Source organism: Salmo salar, chromosome ssa01 (assembly GCF_905237065.1).
Source record: "Salmo salar chromosome ssa01, Ssal_v3.1, whole genome shotgun sequence".
Lineage (NCBI taxonomy): Eukaryota > Metazoa > Chordata > Actinopteri > Salmoniformes > Salmonidae > Salmo > Salmo salar.
In genome coordinates this window covers 159411801-159435036 of record NC_059442.1, presented here as the reverse complement: position 1 = coordinate 159435036, position 23236 = coordinate 159411801, and the positions used below count along the sequence as shown (strand labels likewise).

The 23236-nt window shown below is 43.0% G+C and overlaps 1 protein-coding gene across 3 annotated transcripts in view; it reads right to left on the bottom strand.

Annotated features, from left to right (window-relative positions):
* Nucleotides 1-1451: 1451 nt before the first annotated feature.
* si:dkey-220k22.1 (multiple epidermal growth factor-like domains protein 9) overlaps nt 1452-23236 on the bottom strand; it is an 83865-nt gene continuing 62080 nt past the window's right edge. For all 3 annotated transcript variants that reach the window (XM_014142628.2, XM_014142636.2, XM_014142645.2), the window contains 3 exons: nt 18966-19115; nt 5045-5308; nt 1452-4610 (listed from right to left, as the gene is read on the bottom strand). In XM_014142628.2, the coding sequence (XP_013998103.1) occupies nt 4138-4610; nt 5045-5308; nt 18966-19115 (887 nt within the window). In that variant the 3' untranslated portion in view covers nt 1452-4137. The remainder of the gene's footprint in view (nt 4611-5044; nt 5309-18965; nt 19116-23236) is intronic.

The window sequence follows — 23236 nt, the reverse complement described above, 5'->3', positions numbered from 1 at the left end:
AAATCGGCCCGTGGCTGAATCTAGTTGATGATCCCTGACATACCGTGTACACTATATATAAAAAAGTTTGTGGAAACCCCTTCAAATTAGCGGATTCGGCTATTTTAGCCACACCCGTTGCTGACAGGTGTATAAAATCGAGCACACCGCCATGCAATCTCCATAGACAAACATTGGCAGTAGAATGGCCTTACTGAAGAGCTCAGTGACTTTCAACGTGGCACTGTCATATGACGCCACCTTTCCAACAAGTCAATTCATCAAATTTCTGCCCTGCTAGAGCTGCCCCGATCAACTGTAAGTGCTGTTATTGTGAATTGGAAACGTCTAGGAGCAACAACGGCTCAGTCGCGAAGTGGTAGTCCACACAAGCTCACAGAACGGGACCGCTGAGTGCTGAAGCGCATAGTGTAAAATTGTGTCTGTCCTCGGTTGCAACACCCACTACCGAGTTCCAAACTGCCTTTGGAAGCAACGTCAGCACAAGAACTGTTTGTCGGGAGCTTCATGAAATGGGTTGCCATGGCCGAGCACCCGCACACAAGCTTAAGATCACCATGCGCAATGTCAAGCGTCGGCTGGAGTGGTTTAAAGCTTACCGCCATTGGACTCTGGAGCAGTGTAAGCGCGTTCTCTAAAGTGATGAATCACGCTTCACCATCTGGCAGTCCAAAGGACAAAATCTGGGTTTGGCAGATGACAGGAGAACGCTACATGCCCGAATGCATAGTGCCAACTGTAAAGTTTGGTGCAGGAGGAAATATGGTCTGGGGCTGTTTTACATGGTTTGGGCCCCTTAGTTCCAGTGAAGGGAAATCTTAACGCTACAGCATACAATGACATTCTAGACGATTCTGTTTGGGGAAGGCCCTTTCCTGTTTCAGAACGACAATGGCCCCATGCACAAAGCGAGGTCCATACAAAAATGGTTTGTGTGGAAGAACTTGACTGGCCTGCACAGAGCCCTGACCTCAACCCCATCGAACACTTTTGGGTTGAATTGGAACGCTGACCGCGAGCCAGGCTTTATCGCCCAACATCAGTGCCCGACCTCACTAATGTTCGTGGCTGAATGGAATCAAGTCCCTGCAGCAATGTTTCAAATTCTAGTGGAAAGCCTTCCCAGAAGAGTGGAGGCTGTCATAGTAGCAAAGGGGGGACCAACTCCATATTAAGTGAGAAGTGGTAGATCTGTTCTAAAGTATGTGTGCTATTTCTATGCTTCCTGTTCTTAAGTTTAGTTTTTGCGTCTTTTACTTTAGGTTTTGTACACCAGCTTCAAACAACTGAAAATACAATTTCACAGCGCTTTAGATGGTACACAATGACTGCTTGTTTTGTCACAAACTGAAATTTGGCAAACTATTCAAATTTTATCAAACAGGAAATGCCGGAGCAATTTCTGCATATTGCACCATTTATATAATAAATTAACAACACTGACACAAGAATTAAACAAAAACAGAGTTTAATTTTGGTAGGTTACATTAGCTGTGGTATGTACAAGGTGTATCAGACAGAAAAGGCATCTGGTAAATCTCAGTACCTATGCTTCTATGGAAGAATTATGGTTGGTATGTCGTTACAATGGGAAGAGATCAGAGTTGAGAATACCCCTAATATGCCTGGATGTCAAAACAACCCAGAGAAGAGGCCCAGAATTTCCCAGTCCTGAAAAGAACTCACCCTCTCCTATCTACAATAGTAGCTTCTTATTTACAACAAATCTGTACATCATGTTCATATTTACAATGAGCAGGACAGTACCTGAGGGAGTAAGAGCACATGATCTCTAGGTGGAAGGATGGGGAGAAATGTATTGCAGGGAAATGGTGGGGGGGGTCAAAGCTTCAGATCCGTTGAGCAGCTTAAAGGAAGGAAAGAACCATAACTGAAACTGGACATTTGATATACATTGAGTGCATCCCTTCATGGCAGCAGTGTATCCATCTGCAAATTGATTTTTTCAGCAGGAAAATGACCCATGCCACAAGGCTAGGATTGTCCAGGAATGGTTCCACAAACAACAGTGGCCTGCCCTGTCACCAGATCTAAATCCAATTGAGCATGAGATGGAACAAGCTATTCAGAGTAGAGATCCACTACCAGCCAAGTTGACACAACTGTGGAAAGCATTGGAGTCAACATGGGCCAGCAACCCTGTGGAACGCTTTTGACACCTTGTAGAGTCCATGCCCTGAAGAAATGAGGCTGTTCTGAGAGCTAAAGAGGGTTCAACTCAATATTAGGAAGGCGTCCTAATGTTTTGTACACTCGGTGCACATGGGAATTGTTAGGTAATTACAATTTCAAAGAAACCTTTATCTGGTATGGTGACAATAGTTCTCCCAAATCTCATAATTCAAACTAGTTTGCGTTGCATTCAAAATAATTGGGGAAGAGCTCTGCCTTCCCTATTTCCGCATGCTTTTGAATTCACCGCTAAATGGTTTAATCCTTTTCCATAAGTATTACTAGTTATGCTCCAAAAAAGTTGCAAGAGTACGGGTGTTGTTAAACCCCGCTGTCCTGGCTAAATTCCCAGTCAGGCCCTCAGACAATCATGCCCACATAATCACCCCGATTCTTAATTAGTATGATGCACTTCCTCATCTGTCCACTGTGACAGCTGGGTCATGTTCAGTAGGTAACACAGGTGGTAAAATGTTTTGAAACAGAAAACGAAAACAAGTCCAGGTAGTGTCTCCCCATTTCAGTCTTTTTCTTCTGTTTCATGCCTACTGAACTTGAGCGTCATCATCCAGGTGGAAGTAGTGGATAATAGTAAAACTATTTGAGCACTTGCTACACAATTCCAGTTCATTATTATTATTATTAATAATTTTATTATTATGAATAAAATAAGAAACCATGAAAATAACTTCTCCTGCCTTAATTTCAGTTTCAGCCGTAAACCAATACATTTTCTGTAATGGGCCTTCTGGCATCTGCATGGCTAAAATCTGTCTGTGCAACACATTAGCAGTAAGCTTATTGAGGAAAACAGAAAGCAATAAATTATCAAATAAAATGAACAAAAACACTTGTTTAAAATCTGGAGCCTCTTGTTTCTCCTAGTGAAATAGATGCCCTAGACATAAGTCTACCAGAGCCCTGCAATCGTTTCATTTTAGTGTCAAAACATACCAAAATGGCCCCACAGCAGTGTTGTATGAATCATAATTGTCGCAAAACTATTGTCCATTTTGTCTCTCATTATACAATGTAAATGAACAATTTTGAAGCAAGTTATCCTCCATTGAAACCAACCAGGACAATACACTCTCTCTTTATTTTGTGTGTATGTGTTTTATTATGGTACAAGGTGTGCATGTGTGTGTTTTATTTAGTGCTTGTGCATGTGTGTGCAGTACCGTATGTGCAAACAGTGTTTGAGGATGTGTATATGAAGAGGTGCACATACTGTCAATATTCAGTATGTTTTTGATTGTGTGATGCAGCGTTTCAGAGTGGGCTTCAGTTCACTGGTTTCACAGGCCTGGCTGGACACTCAGCCTTCACGGACCTCCACATGCTCACCTCCACTCTCTTCCTAGCTCAATGTGGTTCCCTGTGGCTCAAAGGTTGAATCATGAAGGGCACAAAGACTCCCAAGCCCTTCTGAACCATTCAAACTCAGGTTGTCATGTTACATGTTTCTCCCAGTCTGGGTGAACCAGGAGTCACTTGATTTCTGATTCCGTAGTTAGTCCATCCTTCCAGCTCCTCCTCATGTTAGTAACCGCAACATTATTCTCTCTGTTGAAGTCATCACAACAAGCAGATTTATTAAAATCCTGAGGACTGGACGATAAACCTCCCCCCCTATCTCTGCCTCTCCCAGTCAGAGACATCCCTCCCCCCTATCTCTGCCTCTCCCAGTCAGAGACATCCCTCCCCCCTATCTCTGCCTCTCCCAGTCAGAGACATCCCTCCCCCAGTCAGAGTTCCATGGTGGGTGTGTCCACCACGGGTGGGGTTGGTGGGTGTGGTAGAGATGGGACAGAATACAGTTTCCCGGAGGATGCATCTTTACCACACTAGTCCAGAAGGCTGCGGTAACACCAATAAACATTAGCTTGCACACCGCCGTTAAAACACCAAAGAAGAAGAAGCATCCCCGCCCATGGCCCATCATCACGCCTTGTACATGTTGATGGGGCTGCTAAGCGCCAGCTGGCCGTTGGGCGCCACCTCCATGCTGGCCTCTTCCTCCAGCAGGCCCGACACGTCCCCCATGTTGGGCAGGCTGTCGTGGTAACTGCTGATGCTGATGTTATCCTCCTTAAGCTCAATGGTCCAGAACGGAGCGTTCAGTTTGCGGTTGCGGTACTCGCGGTAGGTATAGACACCGCCCGCCACGCCCATCAGCACCACCACTACCACGATGATCACCGCGAGGATGATGACATTGAACTGGGTCCAGGAGACCTCGGAGATGGCGGCCGTGGTGTTGGCGAGGAGACCTGGTGTGGTGCTGGAGGCTGTGGTGGTCAGCTGAGTGGTGGTGGCGTTGGAGGTGGAAGTCATAGTGTGGCCACTAGAGAGGGTAGTGGTGGTGGAGCGCAGGGTCAGGGTGGTGTTCTGCTCAGGGGTGGGAGTGACTATAGCTGGGGAAGAGAGGCAAGCGTGTCTGTTAAGCACAAGGAACACTTCACTGTCTTGTCTCTTGATAAAGGTCACTGCTAATTGTTTTACTATTAAGCATCCTCAGCTTTGTTTGTTTATTATTATTCAATGGTGATTACAGGAGAATATCTCAGTCATAGAAACGTTAATGTATATTTAACTCCGTGTGAAATTCAACACTTTCACAGTGTACATATGAATCCATTGTTATAATCTGGTATTATATTACCACTTATAAGAGTGATGAAAAAATAACACTGCATTAGAGGTACATTGTCAAAATGTTAATTTAACACAGACAGTAAGCGAGATAAAATTTAACACTACCAGAGTTAATTGCTTTGAAGCGCTTGTCATCCACATGAAAAGATAGTCGGTAGAACAAAGATGATGATTATTATTAAATGACTCTGACCTTTGCAGCTGTGGATGATGGCGCTACCCACGTAGCCTTCAGCGCAGCGCTCGCAGTGTTTCCCCGACGTGTTGTTGACGCAGCTCAGGCAGTGACCTGTCTCAGGGTTGCAGATGCGGGGCGAGGTCCCGGGTTCGGCGTTCCCGCTGCAGTTGCAAGGAAGGCAGATGCTGTCCGCATTGTAGAAGCCACCCCTGCACTGGTCACAGTGGGGCCCCTGGTACTCTGGCTTACACTGGTCACACACAGATTGTCCTCTGGGGTCTGGGAGGAAGATAGAAACATCACAGCAAGGTTCAGTATGGGGAGTCAAGAAGACCTTCTACCACTAGGTGGTGGTAGCATTCTATGGGATAAACATTTTGGAGCGCTTGACTGTAGCATGGGTTGTGCTTGTGTGATAGACAATTGAACACTTCAAACTGAAAAATATAAATTATGCTTTACACACCACAATAACAGCTTTTTTGTGAGAACAAAATGCTAATATTACGACGTCCTTTTATTTATTTTTTTGACAGCAAATCTCTGCACAAAACAACTTTTCTCAGGATGCATTAGCACTGTGGCAGAGATGTAACATTACAGTTCCACCAGAGACAACTTCAAATGTGAAGCAATCTGGAATGTGCTAGGGTAAAGTCAACATGCATTACGTCATGGCCTTGCTCAGTCGGTAGAGCATGGCGTTTACAAAGCAAGGATAGTGGGTTCAGTTCCCAGGACTGTCCATATGTAAAATGTATGCAATTATGACTAAGTCGCTTTGGATAAAAGCATCTGCTAAATGACATATATTATTATTGACAAAGATGCTAGGATAACATCAAGAAGCTGAGTACACTAACTTTCAACGCCAATCCCGTCACACTAAGATAGTGATTTGTCCTCTGCACATACTGTACACCTAGTTTACCAGAAACATCCAATGTCCCTCTGTGGCTACAATCCTATCACCAGATGCATTTTACAACCAGAAGTACACAGGGCCAAACAGTCTAGAACAAATAATATCAGAAAGAAAGGTGGTGTGTCCATTCTCTCATTCATGCACCTCCTAAATGGTAGAATTGCATGAGCAGCTTGTCCTGTACTATTAAACTGAATCCCCAACATATGACTGACACATTTCTGTTCTACATCGGAGCTCCACAATCTGTGCGATTGGTTCCACTCTTCCCTTTGGTTCTGTGCCGTCTTTACTCCAAATCTAATGAAAAAAGGATTAACAACAGAAGTCGTTGTTATCCGCCAGAGGCGAGTCGTGTTCAAACTGTGAAAACAAACCATAACAAGATTTCCTCAAAGTACATCGTCTTTGTTTTTTATGCCCTGAATTTGAATCACTAAGCTCAAAATGGATGTGTCGTGGCCCACAAAGTCTAAGGTCTTCAGAGAAAAAAGTGACTGTGCGTACAGTAATCTCGTTCCCAGACACTTCTGCCCACTGGGGGTACTGTAGTTTAATAGCTTTCATTAAGAGTACTGACTTCAAATGTATTGTCAGATATCATTCATTAATCGATCAGTCACTTGCTCTTATGGCAACGAGAGGTAATTAAAGAATGCAAAAGCACAATTTCTTCTACTGTTTTACTATTTGAGTTAACTTTACCTCATGATTGTTCAATTGTGAGGAAGATAAACAAAAAGGTGTGAAATTTGCTCTGGTGCAAAGGCTTGGTGAATGGTGACATATACATCTAAATCTAAGCACTAGGACCCCTCTCTGTATCTTCTCTCACTTTGCCTTCTGCAATGGACTGCCAACAGAATGTAAACCAAGCAGATCAAAGAACCTCGACTCGTCAGATGATTGCCACTCAGGAGGAACACACTTTGAGCTAAACCAATTTCACAGGTAATGTGCAGAGTAACAGGCTAGGAGGATAATGACCATCATCAGTCACAGCAGGGAAATAGAAGGCGGTGACAATTAGTGAAATATTAGAGGGGCTCATTTAAAAGCATTTACTGTTGCAGCAGAGAGGCTGAAAATTAATTTCACACACACGCTTATACACACAATGACAGGTTAGTGACACATGCTGGAAGTATTCAGGTTCCTCAGACACTCCTTGAAACCTGTGTGGTGCGTGCCAGACGATTGAAACCTGTGTGGTGCGTGCCAGACGATTGAAACCTGTGTGGTGCGTGCCAGACGATTGTAGGGAGCCTAATGACACCACATTCTCTAGTGAAAAAGTGTCATATGACAGAGTGAGAGAGAGAGAGAGAAATGGTTTCCTCTTTTAGCATTGGCCTTTTTACCTTTCGCCTAATAAACATCCAGCCCCAGTGTATTGGGTGAACCAGAGTGTAAAATAATTTGCATTGCAAATGTGATAAATAAATCCTTCATGTGCAATTCATTTGACTTTTGCCACAGGGGAGTCCCATTTTAAAACATACAGAACTGCTGTATTAATGTTGTATTAAATGAGCCTTCAAGGTCATGGCCATAACTAAAGCAAAACTGGAACCGCTGACGTCCCCTTGTCCCAACATATGTTATTTATCTCAGTGTGCAGCTTCCAGGGAACAGGAGAGGGGAAATTGTGTTATTTTGATTTGGACCTTACGTCGATTAAGATAAGCAGAGTAAGGTGTTTACATGACTAGTGCCATACTCAGCCTACTGCCATAATCAGTTTGATATCAAATTATTAAATGTGTATGTAAACGTATAGAGTGGCCCTGGAGGGGGAAACAAAGCAGTGGAACCTCTGGTCTGAAAACTACAGGAACGACAGGAAGTTGTACTGTTGGTCCGCTCCTGTGTTGTGGAAGGAAACAGCAGGGTGGCTGCCAGCTGGACGCGTGGCCCCTTAATAAACTCATCTGTCAGCACCACTGACAAGGAACTAACAAACATATACAGGAAACACAGCATGCAGTCTACCTTTCAAAACCAGGACTGATAGTCAGGAAAAACTGCCTCTTGAAACCATTGTACATTACATGCATGTACAGTACCATGTTGATCATTTATCTAGTGAATTGTTGAATTATTAACTGAGTACCAGTGTAGAGGCTTCTTCCCAAAAGACATTCAAAGGGCTTCGAGTAGTTAATTAAAATCTCAAAGTGACATATTCATAGATTTGGGTCATGTGTACACAGGATGGCCCAATTTCTGACCCGATAGCAAATTAATGGAGGCAGGATCCTTCCCTAGATGGCAAACACTCACAAAACTACAAGAATCAGCATTGGTCTGAAATCTATGAGGTTCTGTATGTATTGTATATTGCAATTCAGCTTTTAGCAGCATATGAATAAACTAAAAATGTTTTTTTTTGTTGCAGTTTCCTTCTATCGCATCATTAAAAATGGCTTTGGATTTCCATGGTTCAGGGGTGTTGTGAGGTGACTGATAGAGACCTCAACCCACACGACCCTTATATTATACATCTCCAAGCCTGTTTGCTTGATAGACTAGACTACAGTATAACACTCCCACTTACAATTCGCTCAGCGTCTTGGCCAGTGACGCTGTGACCAATGCTAGACAGAGCATGTGAAACAAAACCAAGATCTGGGACACACGAGCGAGGAGGCATGTGGTAGCTAGGGGGCTCCCCCCAGTTTCCTTCACTGCTTAGTGGATGACAAGAATCTCCCCTCCCTCCCCTCCCATCCTTCTGTCCTTCACAGCAAACACACACACTTCAATCTTCTGAGTCAGTGGAGAATGAGATGAGACGTGCCGAAGCACAATTTTCTATTTAAAAAAAAAACATTTTAGTCATTTAGCAGACGCCCTTATCCAGAGTGACTTACAAGAGCAATTAGGGTCGCCTTGCTCAAGGGCACAGACATATTTTTCACCCAGTTGGCTGAGGGATTCAAACCAGCGACCTTTAAGTTACTGGACCAACGCTAGTAAAAGCTAGGATACCTGCCACCCAACACACGCTCAAGGGGTCCAGCTGTCGCCCCCACTGCACATCCAAATCTAGGGACCAGGTTGTAAGTTTAACAGGAGAAGACATGCTCCTAAAAGTGCTGAAGAAGCAGTTACGCATAACTTTGTTGTAAAAATGTGAATGAGTCATGAAATACCCATCCAATATCAGCATAGCCATATAATTAGATTTTATGATTGGTAGGCGATAAAATGCAATAAAATGCTACATTATCTTTCTTGGATTTACTAACTCAAATAAACAAAACACACAGAATTCCATTCAGTATGCTGCTGTCGTATACAGTCAGTGAAGTATTGGATGAATGGATGCAATAATCTTTGGAACAAGCAAACCAAATTAATTCTAAAAGCTTTAACAAGAGCAGGGTATTTTGTTTCATTTGAAACAGCATAACATTTTATTAAAGAAGATTCTAGCCTATTTCATAGTCAGCAGCCAGGCGTTGCTCGGTAGACAAAAGCCCCCCAGGACGCACTGTATCTGATTGACCCTCCAACTGTATGCATTGGACTGCAGGAGCATTTATCCCCATCATCAACTTAGCCAGAGGGGCTTTCACAGCCCTCCCAGTGCATTATCAGGGGTACAGGCATTTTAACACTTGTTGGCGTTGCCAGGGCAACCAGTCTCCTCCTCTGTGGTCCCTTCAGTTTGGTTGTCAATCATTCTTACTGTGCATTAAACACTGTGTGAGTGAGTGAATAGTAGTAGTAGTGTGTGTAGTTAAATGACAGACAGACGGGGAGTTGGATCCATCAATAGATACTAAAAAGATTGAATGAAGACTGAACGGTGCTAAAACAGCTGTGACGCTTCCACATCAAGGAAAATCTAGGTACATCTAATATATTGTGCCATTATATAGGTACAGTATGAAGGACAAGAGTGAATAAATTGCCATTAACCTGTCTGGGCTAGGGGGAAGTATTTTCACGGCCGGATGAAAAACGTACCCAATTTAAACAGGTTACTACTCTGGCCCAGAAACTAGAATATGCATATTATTAGTAGATTTGGATAGAAAACACCCTGAAGTTTCTAAAACTGTTTTAATGGTGTCTGTGAGTATAACAGAACTCATATGGCAGGCAAAAACCTGAGAAAAATTCAAGCAGGAAGTGGAAAGTCTGAGAATTGTAGTTATTTTGATTCTCTATCGAAACTACAGTGTCTATGGGGGACGTTGCACTTCCTAAGGCTTCCATTGGCTGTCTAAAGCCTTCAGAAAGTGGTTTGAGCCTTCTCCTGTCACTGGGCAGAGTATAGGAGCTCATTCACTGAGTGGTCTGCCTGGCAACAAAGGGATTGGATATGCGCGAGCACGCCGTTCCTTCTTTTTCTTCTTGAATGCTATTGTCCGGTTGGAATATTATCGCAATTTTACGTTAAAAATATCATAAAGATTGATTTTAAACAGCGTTTGACATGCTTCTAAGTACGGTAATGGAACATTTTGACTTTTCGTCTCTCGTTCCGCGCTCGCACGTTATGCCTTTGGATAAGTGATCTGTACGCACGAACAAAACGGAGGTATTTGTACATAAATATGGATTATTTGGAACAAAAACAACATTTCTTGTGGAAGTAGCAGTCCTGGGAGTGCATTCTGACGAAGATCAGCAAAGGTAAGATAATATTTCTAATACTAATTCTGAGTTTAGGTTGCCCCGAACTTGGCGGGTGTCTGAATAGCTCACCGTAATGGCTGAGCTATGTACTCAGAATATTGAAAAATGTGCTTTCTCCGTAAAGCTATTTTAAAATCTGACACAGCGGTTGCATCCAGGAGTAGTCCATCTATAATTCTTTAAATAATTGTTATATATTCTGTCAACGTTTATGATGAGTATTTTTGTAAATTGATGTGCACATTCACCAGACGTTTTGGTGGGAATACATTTTCTGAACATCACGCGCGAATGTAAAATGCTGTTTTTGCATATGAATATGAACTTTATCGAACAAAACATACATGTATTGTGTAACATAATGTCCTAGGAGTGTCATCTGATGAAGATCGTCAAAGGTTAGTGCTTCATTTAGCTGTGTTTTGGGTTTTATTGACACATGTCCTTGCTTGGAAAATGGCTGTGTGATTATTTTTGTCTATGTACTCTCCTAACATAATCTAATGTTTTGCTTTCGCTGTAAAGCCTTTTTGAAATCGGACAATGTGGTTACATCAAGGAGAAGTGTATCTTTAAAATGGTGTAAAATAGTTGTATGTTTGAGAAAGTTGCAGAGAGGTTTGGAACTCTTTCTTATTGATCTATTAACTAATTTACAGCCTGGTGATGTCACCAGGCAGGGCAAGACTACATCCCAACAAAACCGGCTGAAATTTCAGGTGGTCTTTTCAAACAGCTCTTACACTAAAAGGGCATTATCATCCTTTCCACAATTTCACAGTATTATTTCAAAATCAAGTTTTTGACTGCACCTTGCCTTTAAATATTCCAATCTAAGCAATTCAGACCAAGTTGTTTAATGACACAATCCCTGGCAGAGTTGCTATTCCTCAAAGTGATTGTGTAATAACTTGTTTTGAATTAATTGAGAGATGGCACACCTACAGTCTGAACAGCATTCCAGGGCAGTGACTAAGTAACACATTGGAACTGTCTCTTTGCCCATAGACTAATTTTAAGGTATGAAGAAAAAAAAAATAAATATCACGTGTGAACTATCCCTTTAATCCTGAGTTCATATGCAAACTCTCATAACCCAGATTAGGCAAACTCCTGCACTAAAAAGCCTGCTTAATGGAAAATCTAAATCTCCATTGAAAATGCTTTTCAAGTCATTCCATGACTTGGTTTAGTGGTATATGGGCCTTATGAGCAGGGGCGCAACTTTGGTTTTAGAAGTGGGGGGGAAATAATATATTTTTTCTCTCTCGGATACACAGTCCAAAACAGCCTACCTGACCGCTCGGAGGCGTTCGCATGGTCCTAAAGCACACAGTAGCCTCATGTTGAATCACATTCCAATGATAAAACTGGTGGGGGGCACAAAAATGCAATTTCAGAATGTGGAGGGGTCTGGTGAAAGTTGCACCCCTGCTTATGAGCACAACCTGTGTTTATTTAATCCACTTTTTAATCCTTGTGAAGAAGGTCACTAATTGCCTACTTACCCTGCAGTCCAAACAGAGTGCTTAATCACTGTGAAATGGCTACTTTTGCAGTCTCTCCTTCACAAGAAGGAAGCATCAGGAGTAATTTCAAGGAGGATAGGATGTATATTGGATGCATTTATCACTTTGATAGATGACTTAAGCCTGCTTGTAAGAGAATCGTTCTGCAGGGCATTGATCCCTATAGAGTGCCATCTCCTTCTAGAGAAAACTACTTTAAATCAGGGATTGCTAAATAAACCTTGTCGTTAATTGGGGCTAAAGTTATAAGGCTTCATAAAATGAAACAAACCCCTAAAGGCTATGGTGGGGAAGGCTATTTGATTGGTAGGTGGTAGATTATGGTGAGAAGATGGCCTGGGATTACCAGACAGAATTTTGCTTCGCTAAATATCGGTCTAGAATAGGTCTTAAAGAGAAGCCATTTTTAAAACAGATCAGAAAACAGCCGGTCTGATCAGTGTCCTCTAAAGAGCCTTTAACTCAAGTATGTTATACCGCATGAACAGGAGTGGACCACACACAGAGGTGGGGAGGTGGGGGGGGGGGGGAGAGAGAGAGAGGGGGAGAAATGATCATATACACAGACCACAAATTCCAATTGGCTATACTTAAACACTAACATCATCCTCAGTTCTGGAATTCTCCCCAATATTTGGAACCAAGGACTGATCATCCCAATCCACAAAAGTGAAGACAAATTTGGCCCCAATACCTACCATGGGATATGAGTCAACAGCAACCTTGGGAATATCCTCTACATCATCATTAACAACAGACTCGTACATTTCCTCAGTGAAAATGTACTGAGCAAATGTCAAAAGTATGTGGAGGTCAGGGTTCTGTGCAGGCCAGTCAAGAATTCCCTTTACTGGAACTAAGGGGGATAGCCCAAACCATGAAAAACAGCCCCAGACCATTATTCATTCCTCTTCCACCAAACTTTACAGTTGGCACTATGCATTCGGGTGTTCTCCTGGCATCCACCAAACCCAGATTCGGCTGTCGGACTGCCAGACGGTGAAGCAGAATTCATCACTCCAGAGAACGCGTTTCCACTGCTCCAGAGTCCAATGGCGGCGAGCTTTACACCACTCCAGCCGATGCTTGGCAATGCGCATGGTGATCTTAGGCTAGTGTGCGGCTGCTCGGCATTGGAAACCCATTTCATGAAGCTCCTAACGTTGCTTCCAGGGGTATTTTCATAGTGAGTGTGCGCTCCAGCACTCGGCGGTCCCGTTCTGTGAGCTTGTGTGGCCTACCACTTCGTAGCTGAGCCGTTACAGCTCTAGCAGGGCAGAAATTTGACGAACTGACTTGTTGGAAAGGTGGCATCCTATGACGGTGCCACGTTGAAAGTCACTGAGCTCTTCAGTATGCCCATTCTACTGCCAATGTTTGTCTATGGATCAAATTTTATTTGTCACATACACATGGTTAGCAGATGTTAATGCGAGTGTAGCGAAATGCTTGTGCTTCTAGTTCCGACAATGCAGTAATATCCAACGAGTAATCTAACCTAACAATTTCACAACAATTACCTTATACACACACAAGTGTAAAGGAATGAATAAGAATATGTACATAAAAAAAATATATGAATGAGGGATGGTATAGAACGGCATAGGCAAGATGCAGTGGATGGTATAGAGTACAGTATATACATATTAGATGAGTAATGTAGGGTATGTAAACATTATTTGAAGTGGCATTGTTTAAAGTGGCTAGTGATACATTTATTACATCACTTTTTCCATTATTAAAGTGGCTGGAGTTGAGTCAGTATGTTGGCAGCAGCCACTCAATGTTAGTGATGGCTGTTTAACAGTCTGATGGCCTTGAGATAGAAGCTGTTTTTCAGTCTCTCGGTCCCCGCTTTGATGCACCTGTACTGACCTCACCTTCTGGATGATAGTGAGGTGAACAGCAGTGGCTCGGGTGGTTGATGTGCTTGGTTATCTTTTTGGCCTTCCTGTGACATCGGGTGGTGTAGGTGTCCTGGAGGGCAGGTAGTTTGCCCCCGGTGATGCGTTGTGCAGACGTCACTACCCTCTGGAGAGCCTTGCGGTTGTGGGCGGAGCAGTTGCCGTACCAGGAGGTGATACAGCCCGACAACCTTGCGAGGGTTGACACGTTTAAATGTTTTGCTCACGTCGGCTGCAGTGAAGGAGAGCCCGCAGGTTTTGGTAGCGGGCCGTGTCAGTGGCACTGTATTGTCCTCAAAGCGAGCAAAGAAGTTGTTTAGTCTGTCTGGGAGCAAGACATCCTGGTCCGCGACGGGGCTGGTTTTCCTTTTATAGTCCGTGATTGACTGTAGACCCTGCCACATACCTCTCGTGTCAGAGCCGTTGAATTGCGACTCTACTTTGTCTCTATAGTGACGCTTAGCTTGTTTGATTGCCTTGCGGAGGGAATAGCTACACTGTTTGTATTCAGTCATGTTTCCGGTCACCTTGCCCTGATTGAAAGCAGTGGTTCGCGCTTTCAGTTTTGCGCAAATGCTGCCATCAATCCACGGTTTCTGGTTTGGGAATGTTTTAATAGACGTTGTGGGTACGACATCGCCGATGCACTTGCTAATAAACCCGCTCACCGAATCAGCGTATTAGTCAATGTTGTTGTTCGCCGCAATGCGGAACATATCCCAGTCCATGTGATCGAAGCAATCTTGAAGCGTGGAATCCGATTGGTCGGACCAGCGTTGAACAGACCTGAGCGCGGGAGCTTCCTGTTTTAGTTTCTGTCTATAGGCTGAAAGCAACAAAATGGAAGCGTGGTCAGCTTTTCCGAAAGGAGGGCGGAGATTGTATAGCTGTGTGCTAGATTTTATACACCTGTCAGCAACGGGTGTGGCTGAAAAAGCAGACTCCACTAATTTGAAGGGGTGTCCACAAACTTTTGTATTTATAGTGTATCAATGAATTGGCGAGGGCACTAGAACAGCATGCAGCACCCGGCCGCAACCTACTAGAATCTGAAGTCAAACGTCTTTGCATGTCTGTCAGACATATCAGTGTGGATGACGGATCACCAGCTCAAGCTGAACCTCGGCAAGACGGAGCTGCTCTTCCTCCCGGGGAAGGACTGCCCGTTCCATGATCTCGCCATCACGGTTGACAACTCCCTTGTGTCCTCCTCCCAGAGTGCTAAGAACCTTGGCGTGATCCTGGACAACACCCTGTCGTTCTCCACTAACATCAAGGCGGTGACCCGATCCTGTAGGTTCATGCTCTACAACATTCGCAGAGTACGACCCTGCCTCACACAGGAAGCGGCGCAGGTCCTAATCCAGGCACTTGTCATCTCCCGTCTGGATTACTGCAACTCGCTGTTGGCTGGGCTCCCTGCCTGTGCCATTAAACCCCTACAACTCATTCAGAACGCCGCAGCCCGTCTGGTGTTCAACCTTCCCAAGTTCTCTCACGTCACCCCGCTCCTCCGCTCTCTCCACTGGCTTCCAGTTGAAGCTCGCATCCGCTACAAGACCATGGTGATTGCCTACGGAGCTGTGAAGGGAACGGCACCTCCATACCTTCAGGCTCTGATCAGGCCCTTCACCCAAACAAGGGCACTGCGTTCATCCACCACTGGCCTGCTGGCCCCCCTACCTCTGAGGAAGCACAGTTCCCGCTCAGCCCAGTCAAAACTGTTCGCTGCTCTGGCACCCCAATGGTGGAACAAGCTCCCTCACGACGCCAGGACAGCGGAGTCAATCACCACCTTCTGGAGACACCTGAAACCCCACCTCTTTAAGGAATACCTAGGATAGGATAAAGTAATCCTTCTAACCCCCCCCTTAAAATATTTAGATGCACTATTGTAAAGTGGTTGTTCCACTGGATATCATAAGGTGAATGCACCATTTTGTAAGTCGCTCTGGATAAGAGCGTCTGCTAAATGACTTAAATGTAAATGTAAAAATGTAAATGTAAATGTCTTCTGTTTGCTTATGATCTGGTGCTTCTGTCTGCAACCAAGGAGGGCCTACAGCAGCACTTAGATCTTCTGCACAGATTCTGCCAGACCTGGGCCCTGACAGTAAATCTCAGTAAGACAAAAATAATGTGTTCCAAAAAAGGTCCAGTTTCCAGGACCACAAATACAAATTCCATCTAGACACCGTTGCCCTAGAGCGTACAAAAAAACTATACCTACCTTGGCCTAAATATCAGCACCACAGGTAACTTCCACAAAGCTGTGAACGATCAGAGAGACAAGGCAAGAAGGGCCTTCTACGTCATCAAATGGGAAATCAAATTTGACATCCCAATTAGGATCTGGCTATAAATACTTGAATCAGTTATAGAACCCATTGACCTTTATGGTTGTGAGGTCTGGGGTCTGCTCACCAACCAAGAATTAACACAAATATGACAAACACCAAATTGAGACTCTGCATGCAGTATTCTGCAACAACCTCCTCCATGTACAATGTAAAACACCAAATAATGCATGCAGAGCAGAATTAGGCCGATACCCGCTAATTATCAAAATCCAGAAAAAAGTAGTTGCAATTCTACAACCACCTAAAAGGAAGCGATTCCCAAACCTTCCATAACAAAGCCATAACCTACAGAGAAATGAACCTGGAGAAGAGTCCCTTAAAACTTCTTGGGATAGGTGGGACATTAGCATCCCACCTGGCCAACAGCCGGTGAAATTGCAGAGCGTGAAATTCAAATTAAATTACTATAAATATTAAAAACTTTCATGAAATCACAAGTGCAATACATCAAAATACAGCTTAACTTGTTGTTAATCCAGCCAAGGTGTCAGATTTCAAAAAGGCTTTACGGCGAAAGCAAACCATGAGATTATCTGAGGACAGCATCCAGCACACAAATGCTTAACAAATCATTTTCAACCAGGGAGTTGCGACACGAAAGTCAGAAATAGCGATATAATATATGCCTTACCTTTGAAGATCTTCTGTTGGCACTCCAAAATGTCCCAGTTACATTACAAATGGTCCTTTTGTTTGATAAATTCCTTCTTTATATCCATAAAAACTCAGTTTAGCTGGCGCGCTTCAGTCAATAATCCACTCGGTTTCCTTCCTTCAAAATGCATACAAAATGAATCCCAAATGTTACCAATAAACTTATCCAAACAAGTCAATCAACGTTTATAATCAATCCTTAGGTACCCTAATATGCAAATAAACAATAAAATGTAAGACGTAGAATCGTTATTGTCTTTACTGGAGATAAACAAAAAGAATGCGCTCTCTCGGCCATGCGCTTGGAAACACTACAGCCAAAATGGGAGCCACTAGAAAAACTACAACTTCTCCCTCATTTTTACAAAAACCAGCCTGAAATTCTTTCTAAAGAGTGTTGACATCTAGTGGAAGCCCTAGGAACTGCAATCGGGGACGATTTCGCCCTATTATAAAAGTGCCAGGCATTGAAATCAGTGGTATGCTGAATTATATATATTTTTAAATGGTTTGTCCTCGGGGTTTCGCCTGCCATTTCAGTTCTGTTATACTCACTGACATTATTTTAACAGTTTTAGAAACTTTACAGTGTTTTCTATCGAAATCTACCGATTATATGCATATCCTAGCTTCTGGGCCTGAGTAGCAGGCAGTTTACTTTGGGCACGCTTTTCATCTGGACGTCAAAATACCGCCCCCTATCCCAAAGAAGTTAAGCAAGCTGGTCCTGGGGCTCTGTTCACAAACACAAACAGACCCCACAGAGCCCTAGGACAGCAACACATTGGAATTAACCAAAAAACTGAGCCAACTGGAATGCTATTTGGCCCTAAACGGAGTACACAGTGGCAGAATACCTGAACACTGTGACTGACCAAAAATTAAGGAAAGCTTTGACTATATTTAGAGACTCTGTGAGCCTTGCTATTGAGAAAGGCCGTCGCAGGCAGACCTGGCTCTCAACAGAAGACAGGCTATGTGCACATTGCCCACAAAATGAGGTGGAAACTGACCTGTACTTCCTAACCTCTTGCGAAATGTATGACCATATTAGCAACACATATTACCCTCAGATTACACAGACCCACAATTTTGATAAACTCCCAGATCTATTAGGTGAAATATCACAGCAGCAAGATTTGTGACCTGTTGCCACAAGAAATGGTCAACCAGTGAAGAACCCCATTGTAAATACAACCTATATTTATGTTTATTTACTGTCCCTTTTGTACTTGAACAATTTACACATCGTTACAACACTGTACATAGCCATAATATGACATTCGAAACGTCTCTATTCCTTTGAAACTTTTGTGAGTGTAATGTTTACTGTTCATTTCTGATTGTTTATTTCACTTCTGTTTATTATCTATGAAAAATAATAATAAAGCCCGTTGAATTGAATTGAGAGAGAGGGAGGTGAGAGAGAGATCTCCACTGAGATAAAAACACACCACTCTGGCATGGAACAACTGACTGTACCGACAGACAACAAGCTATTACAACCAGGGCTATTACAACACTTGTGAACATGATGAAACAATGAAAATGTTGAAATTGTTCTCATAGATGTGGTTTGTTAACAAATCTCAATAGGAAACAGAAAATGGACTAAGAGGGGGATAGAACACTGATCCTTTACTGAATCCTAAACCTTCTCTAGTCAAAAGGATCTAAACTCTGCTGTTTGTTAGTACAAGATGTCTGTCGAAAATTATCATGGCTGCTTCTTGGCAGCTTCTATTAATTAATTAAGCCAGTTAGCCAGTCTTGTAAACCAAAACAAATGTAGGGGCACTTCCCGCTTTGGCCTCCCTGCTTCCTGCCCACAAAGGGGAGAGACACAGCCAGCCAGAGTTGGCAGAGTTATTAAATGAGGTGGTGGTCAGTGGCGCAGTAGATTCGGAGACTCACCAATGTGGCAGCTGCCAGAAGAGGTGACGCTGGAGCAGGGGCAGGGGACGCAGACTTCAGTAAGGGCAGTGCCGGGCCTCCGGTAGAAATTATACTTGCATTCCTCACAGCCGGGTCCTTTAGTGTTCCCTTGGCAGTTCAAGCAGATGCCTGAGAGAAAAAGAGGAGGGACAAGGGGTTAAGTAAACAGTTGACTGTGCTGACTGACACAGTGTTGAGCGACTGAGGTAGAGTCACAAGGGTAGAAGGGCGGAAGTGGCGCTTGTGCGCAGGGCAGTGGAGAGTGAGTTTCTGACTGAGTTGGAAAAAGACAGGCAGAGGGCTGTAAAAAAACTCTGCCGGGTAACTGGAAGTGCAAAAGTGTTAATGTGACTGCAAAGCTCAGAGGACCAGGAAGTGACTCTGTAGGGGGAGGAACAGTATTCAAACTGTGTATGCTTTCTAGGGCTGACCCCATTTAGTAAACTGGTCGATTGTTTGGTCAAGAGGCTTTAAAAAAGAAATTAAATAATAATAATAATATATTTTTTTAAAGTTGTAAATATATCATAGCACATGAGACGCCTGTATGATTTGCGCCTGTCTCAGTAGACTAATCCATTGAGGAGGCTGCGAGGATGACACAGTCCAAGAATAATGGCAGTATGGCTCAGATGCAGAAGGGACTTCTCCCTCCAGAATGCGCTCTCTCCCGCCATTTCCTGTGTATTCATTGTTTCATAACTTCATTGTGTGCATGGTTTGCTGTGTCTATCAATTCCCCATAACATATCTCACCAGTAGTAGCCTACATTTACCGTTAATTCCCATAATTTCTAATCTGCAATGTTTGTTTGGTTACAATAATTTGTTAATGCATTCAATATATTATTATTATTATTACATTTGTTTACCGTTGTCATTGTCGGACTGGACATTATGTTTGCAGAACTCACAACATATGATACACTTGTGAGAAACAAGTTTTTTTATTTCATTCCATTTACAAGTCGTCAATTTTGAGTAAGGACTCACACATGATTACGTATATAGAAGTAGGACTAGTATATCTGGCCTGCACGCAAATGTAGGCCTATACATGTGCTGATTTGGGGTTGTCTGATAGTATTTGCGATTGTCTTAACTTACCACCAATAATGAACTGTGGAGCTTCTCAAAGAAAGGTTTCCTTCACCTCAAAGAGCAAGAAAAACAAAGTCTGTTTTTAGAATCAATTGAGAATGTCAATAGTTCCTCAAAGTATTTAAAACATATTTCCAGCTCTCTCCCTTTCTATGACCACTCAGTGTGAAAGGGCAAAACGTAATGCTCTGATCAAGTGGAAACGTCATAAAATACCCGATTACTTCTTATCCCTTGCATAAATAGCCTACAGCTGTCTATCCAGAGCTCACTGGTGCAGGAAACTCTTCAGGGCCCAGAATATTTTATACAATGTTGCAAGTTTGCTAGTGCCAGTTTCTGGCCACCTAGTTGATACAATGTTTCAAGTTCGTTGCAGACAGGCCATGGGTAGCCAATGTGATTTATAGGATATTCATTTTTATCAGGACATTCTCTACCTGCAGGCTGCAATGTTTTTATTTATTTATGTAGGCTATTTTTACATAGTTGGCAATGGCAATAAAAGTTACCTTTAGTTTGGTATAATTTTCATTTAGATAGAATGTAGATTAACTATATACAATGATTGTTGATACGAAGACTATTATAAATTTAATGAAACTGTTCCATGAAAAGTTGCATATGAAAATCATAACTGGCATGCAGATGGGTAGAAATGTTAAGATAAATTGGCAATCCAAATGGAAAAGGTTGTTGACCGCTGGTGTAGCCTATTACCGGCAACTTCAAGATCTTAATCTCTGGCTCCCTCAAGTCATTTGTGGGTCTTAATTATTTAATCAAACAGTGTGGTTAAAGCATCAGAAAAGTTCAGTAGCCTACATATAGTTGATTTGATTAAAAACACATAGGGTGTTTCTATATATGGAAAAATACGTTTTAATTTTGACCAATCGATTTGTCGAAAGAAAAGACACGGGGACAGCCCTAGTGCTTTCATTATGATCCCAACAGGAGAACTTGTATAATGTTACATACAGTCTGAACATAAACTAGCCTACAGAATATGGCAAGTATAGGCAGTACTGAGTAACAAGAATTTTCCCACAAAGTAACAGTCATTTTCAAGGTGAAATGGAATTTCTTGGGAAATACCGGATTTTTACATACTTTCCCCCCTTCATAAGAGACGGTGAATTAATAAGTGAACCTAATCAAATTAACATATTCACTTAGTGATTATTAGTCACTTAGCTCACTTAGTGAGCTGTTGAAACAAGCCTGCCATGCTATAGGCCTGACATTTCCCTCACAGGCATTCCACTACAACTCAAATCTAAATTTGATCTATTGTTTTATTCTAAGGACCCCATTAAACTTAAAACTGTAAAATTACATTATTTGCTAGAAGCAAGAAAGCATCTCAACTACGAGGAGCAAGTATCATGCTAAATTAGCATTGTTAGCAGTAGCGTGTTTAGGTTACTCGCCACCCGTCATGCCGACGGCAGTTCAGTGCTTATACACCTTTTTCATCACGACAAATCCCTCTGCTAATATATATCTATTTAACACCTGATTGCTTCGTGACAGTTGGCCTTATCTGACTGACCTAATTGTGGACAGGATGACTTCATTGTAGACAGGTATATTGATTTGGACAGAGGCTTGGCAACAGCCGCATGATTTCATGCTACTCAATCAGGACAGTGCTTTCAGCATAGGGCTAAGCCTCACAGCAGTGGCTGGTGAGGTGGTGGGATTACAATTTTCTGTTGCTCTTGAAAGTGAATGAATGCCAATAGAAAAACCCACATCAGTTGAAGTCGTAAAGCTGACCAGCTGGCTCTGAAAAAGTTATGCTCTTTGGGCTCTATGGACCCCCTAAACCAATAGCAGTCGTTTTTAGTGTCAGACTTTGCAGTTAGTTGACTCAGTTGAGCTCTGTATATAATCAGAACATTTTATTTTCGCCTGGTGTGTCAGGGGACAGGGTTTGCATGTGAGGTCCATACAGAAGTGAGGTCCATACAGAAATGGTTTGTTGAGATCGGTGTGGAAGAACTTGACTGGCCTGCACAGAGCCCTGAACTCAACATCATCAAAACCTTTGGGATGAATTGGAACACCGACTGCAAGCCAGGCTTAATCACCCAAAATCAGTGGTGGACCTTACTAAATGCTCTTCTGGCTGAATGGAAACAAGCCTTAGCAATATTCCAACATCTAGTGGAAAGCCTTCCAGGAAGAGTAGAGGCTGTTATTGCAGCAAAAGGGGGACCAACTCCATATTAATGCCCAGGATTTTGGAATGAGATGTTCGACGAGCAAGTGTCCACATCCTTTTGGTCATGTAGTGTATTTGAAATGATTTCAAATGAACTCAGCAAAAAAAGAAACGGCCCTTTTTTAGGACCGTCTTTCAAAGATAATTCGTAAAAATCCAAATAACTTCACAGATCTTCATTGTAAAGGGTTTAAAATCTGTTTCCCATGCTTGTTCAATGAACCATAAACAATTAATGATCATGCACCTGTGGAACGGTCGTTAAGACACTAACAGCTTACAGACTATAGGCAATTAAGGTCACAGTTATGAAAACTTAGGACACTAAAGAGGCTTTTCTACTGACTCTGAAAAACACCAAAAGTAAGATGCCCAGGGTCCCTGTTCATCTGCATGAACGTGGTCCCGTGTGGCTCAGTTGGTAGAGCATGGTGTTTGCAACGCCAGGGTTGTGGGTTCGATTCCCACGGGGGCCCAGTACGGAGAAAAAATGTATGAAATGCATGCATTCACTACTGTAAGTCGCTCTGGATAAGAGCGTCTGCTAAATGACTAAAATGTAAATGTAACGTGCCTTAGGCATGCTGCAAAGAGGCATGCAGACTGCAGATGTGGCCAGGGCAATAAATTGTAATGTCTGTACAGGGAGACAGGATGGACAGCTGATCGTCCTCGCAGTGGCAGACCACGTGTAACAACACCTGCACAGGATCGGAACATCCGAACATCACACCTGCGGGACAGGTACAGGATGTCAACAACAACTGCCCAAGTTACACCAGGAACGCACAATCCCTCCATCAGTGCTCAGACTGTCCACAATAGCCTGAGAGAGGCTGGACTGAGACCTGTTGTAAGCCAGGTCCTCACCAGCCATCACCGGCAACAACATCCCCTATGGACACAAACCCACCGTCGT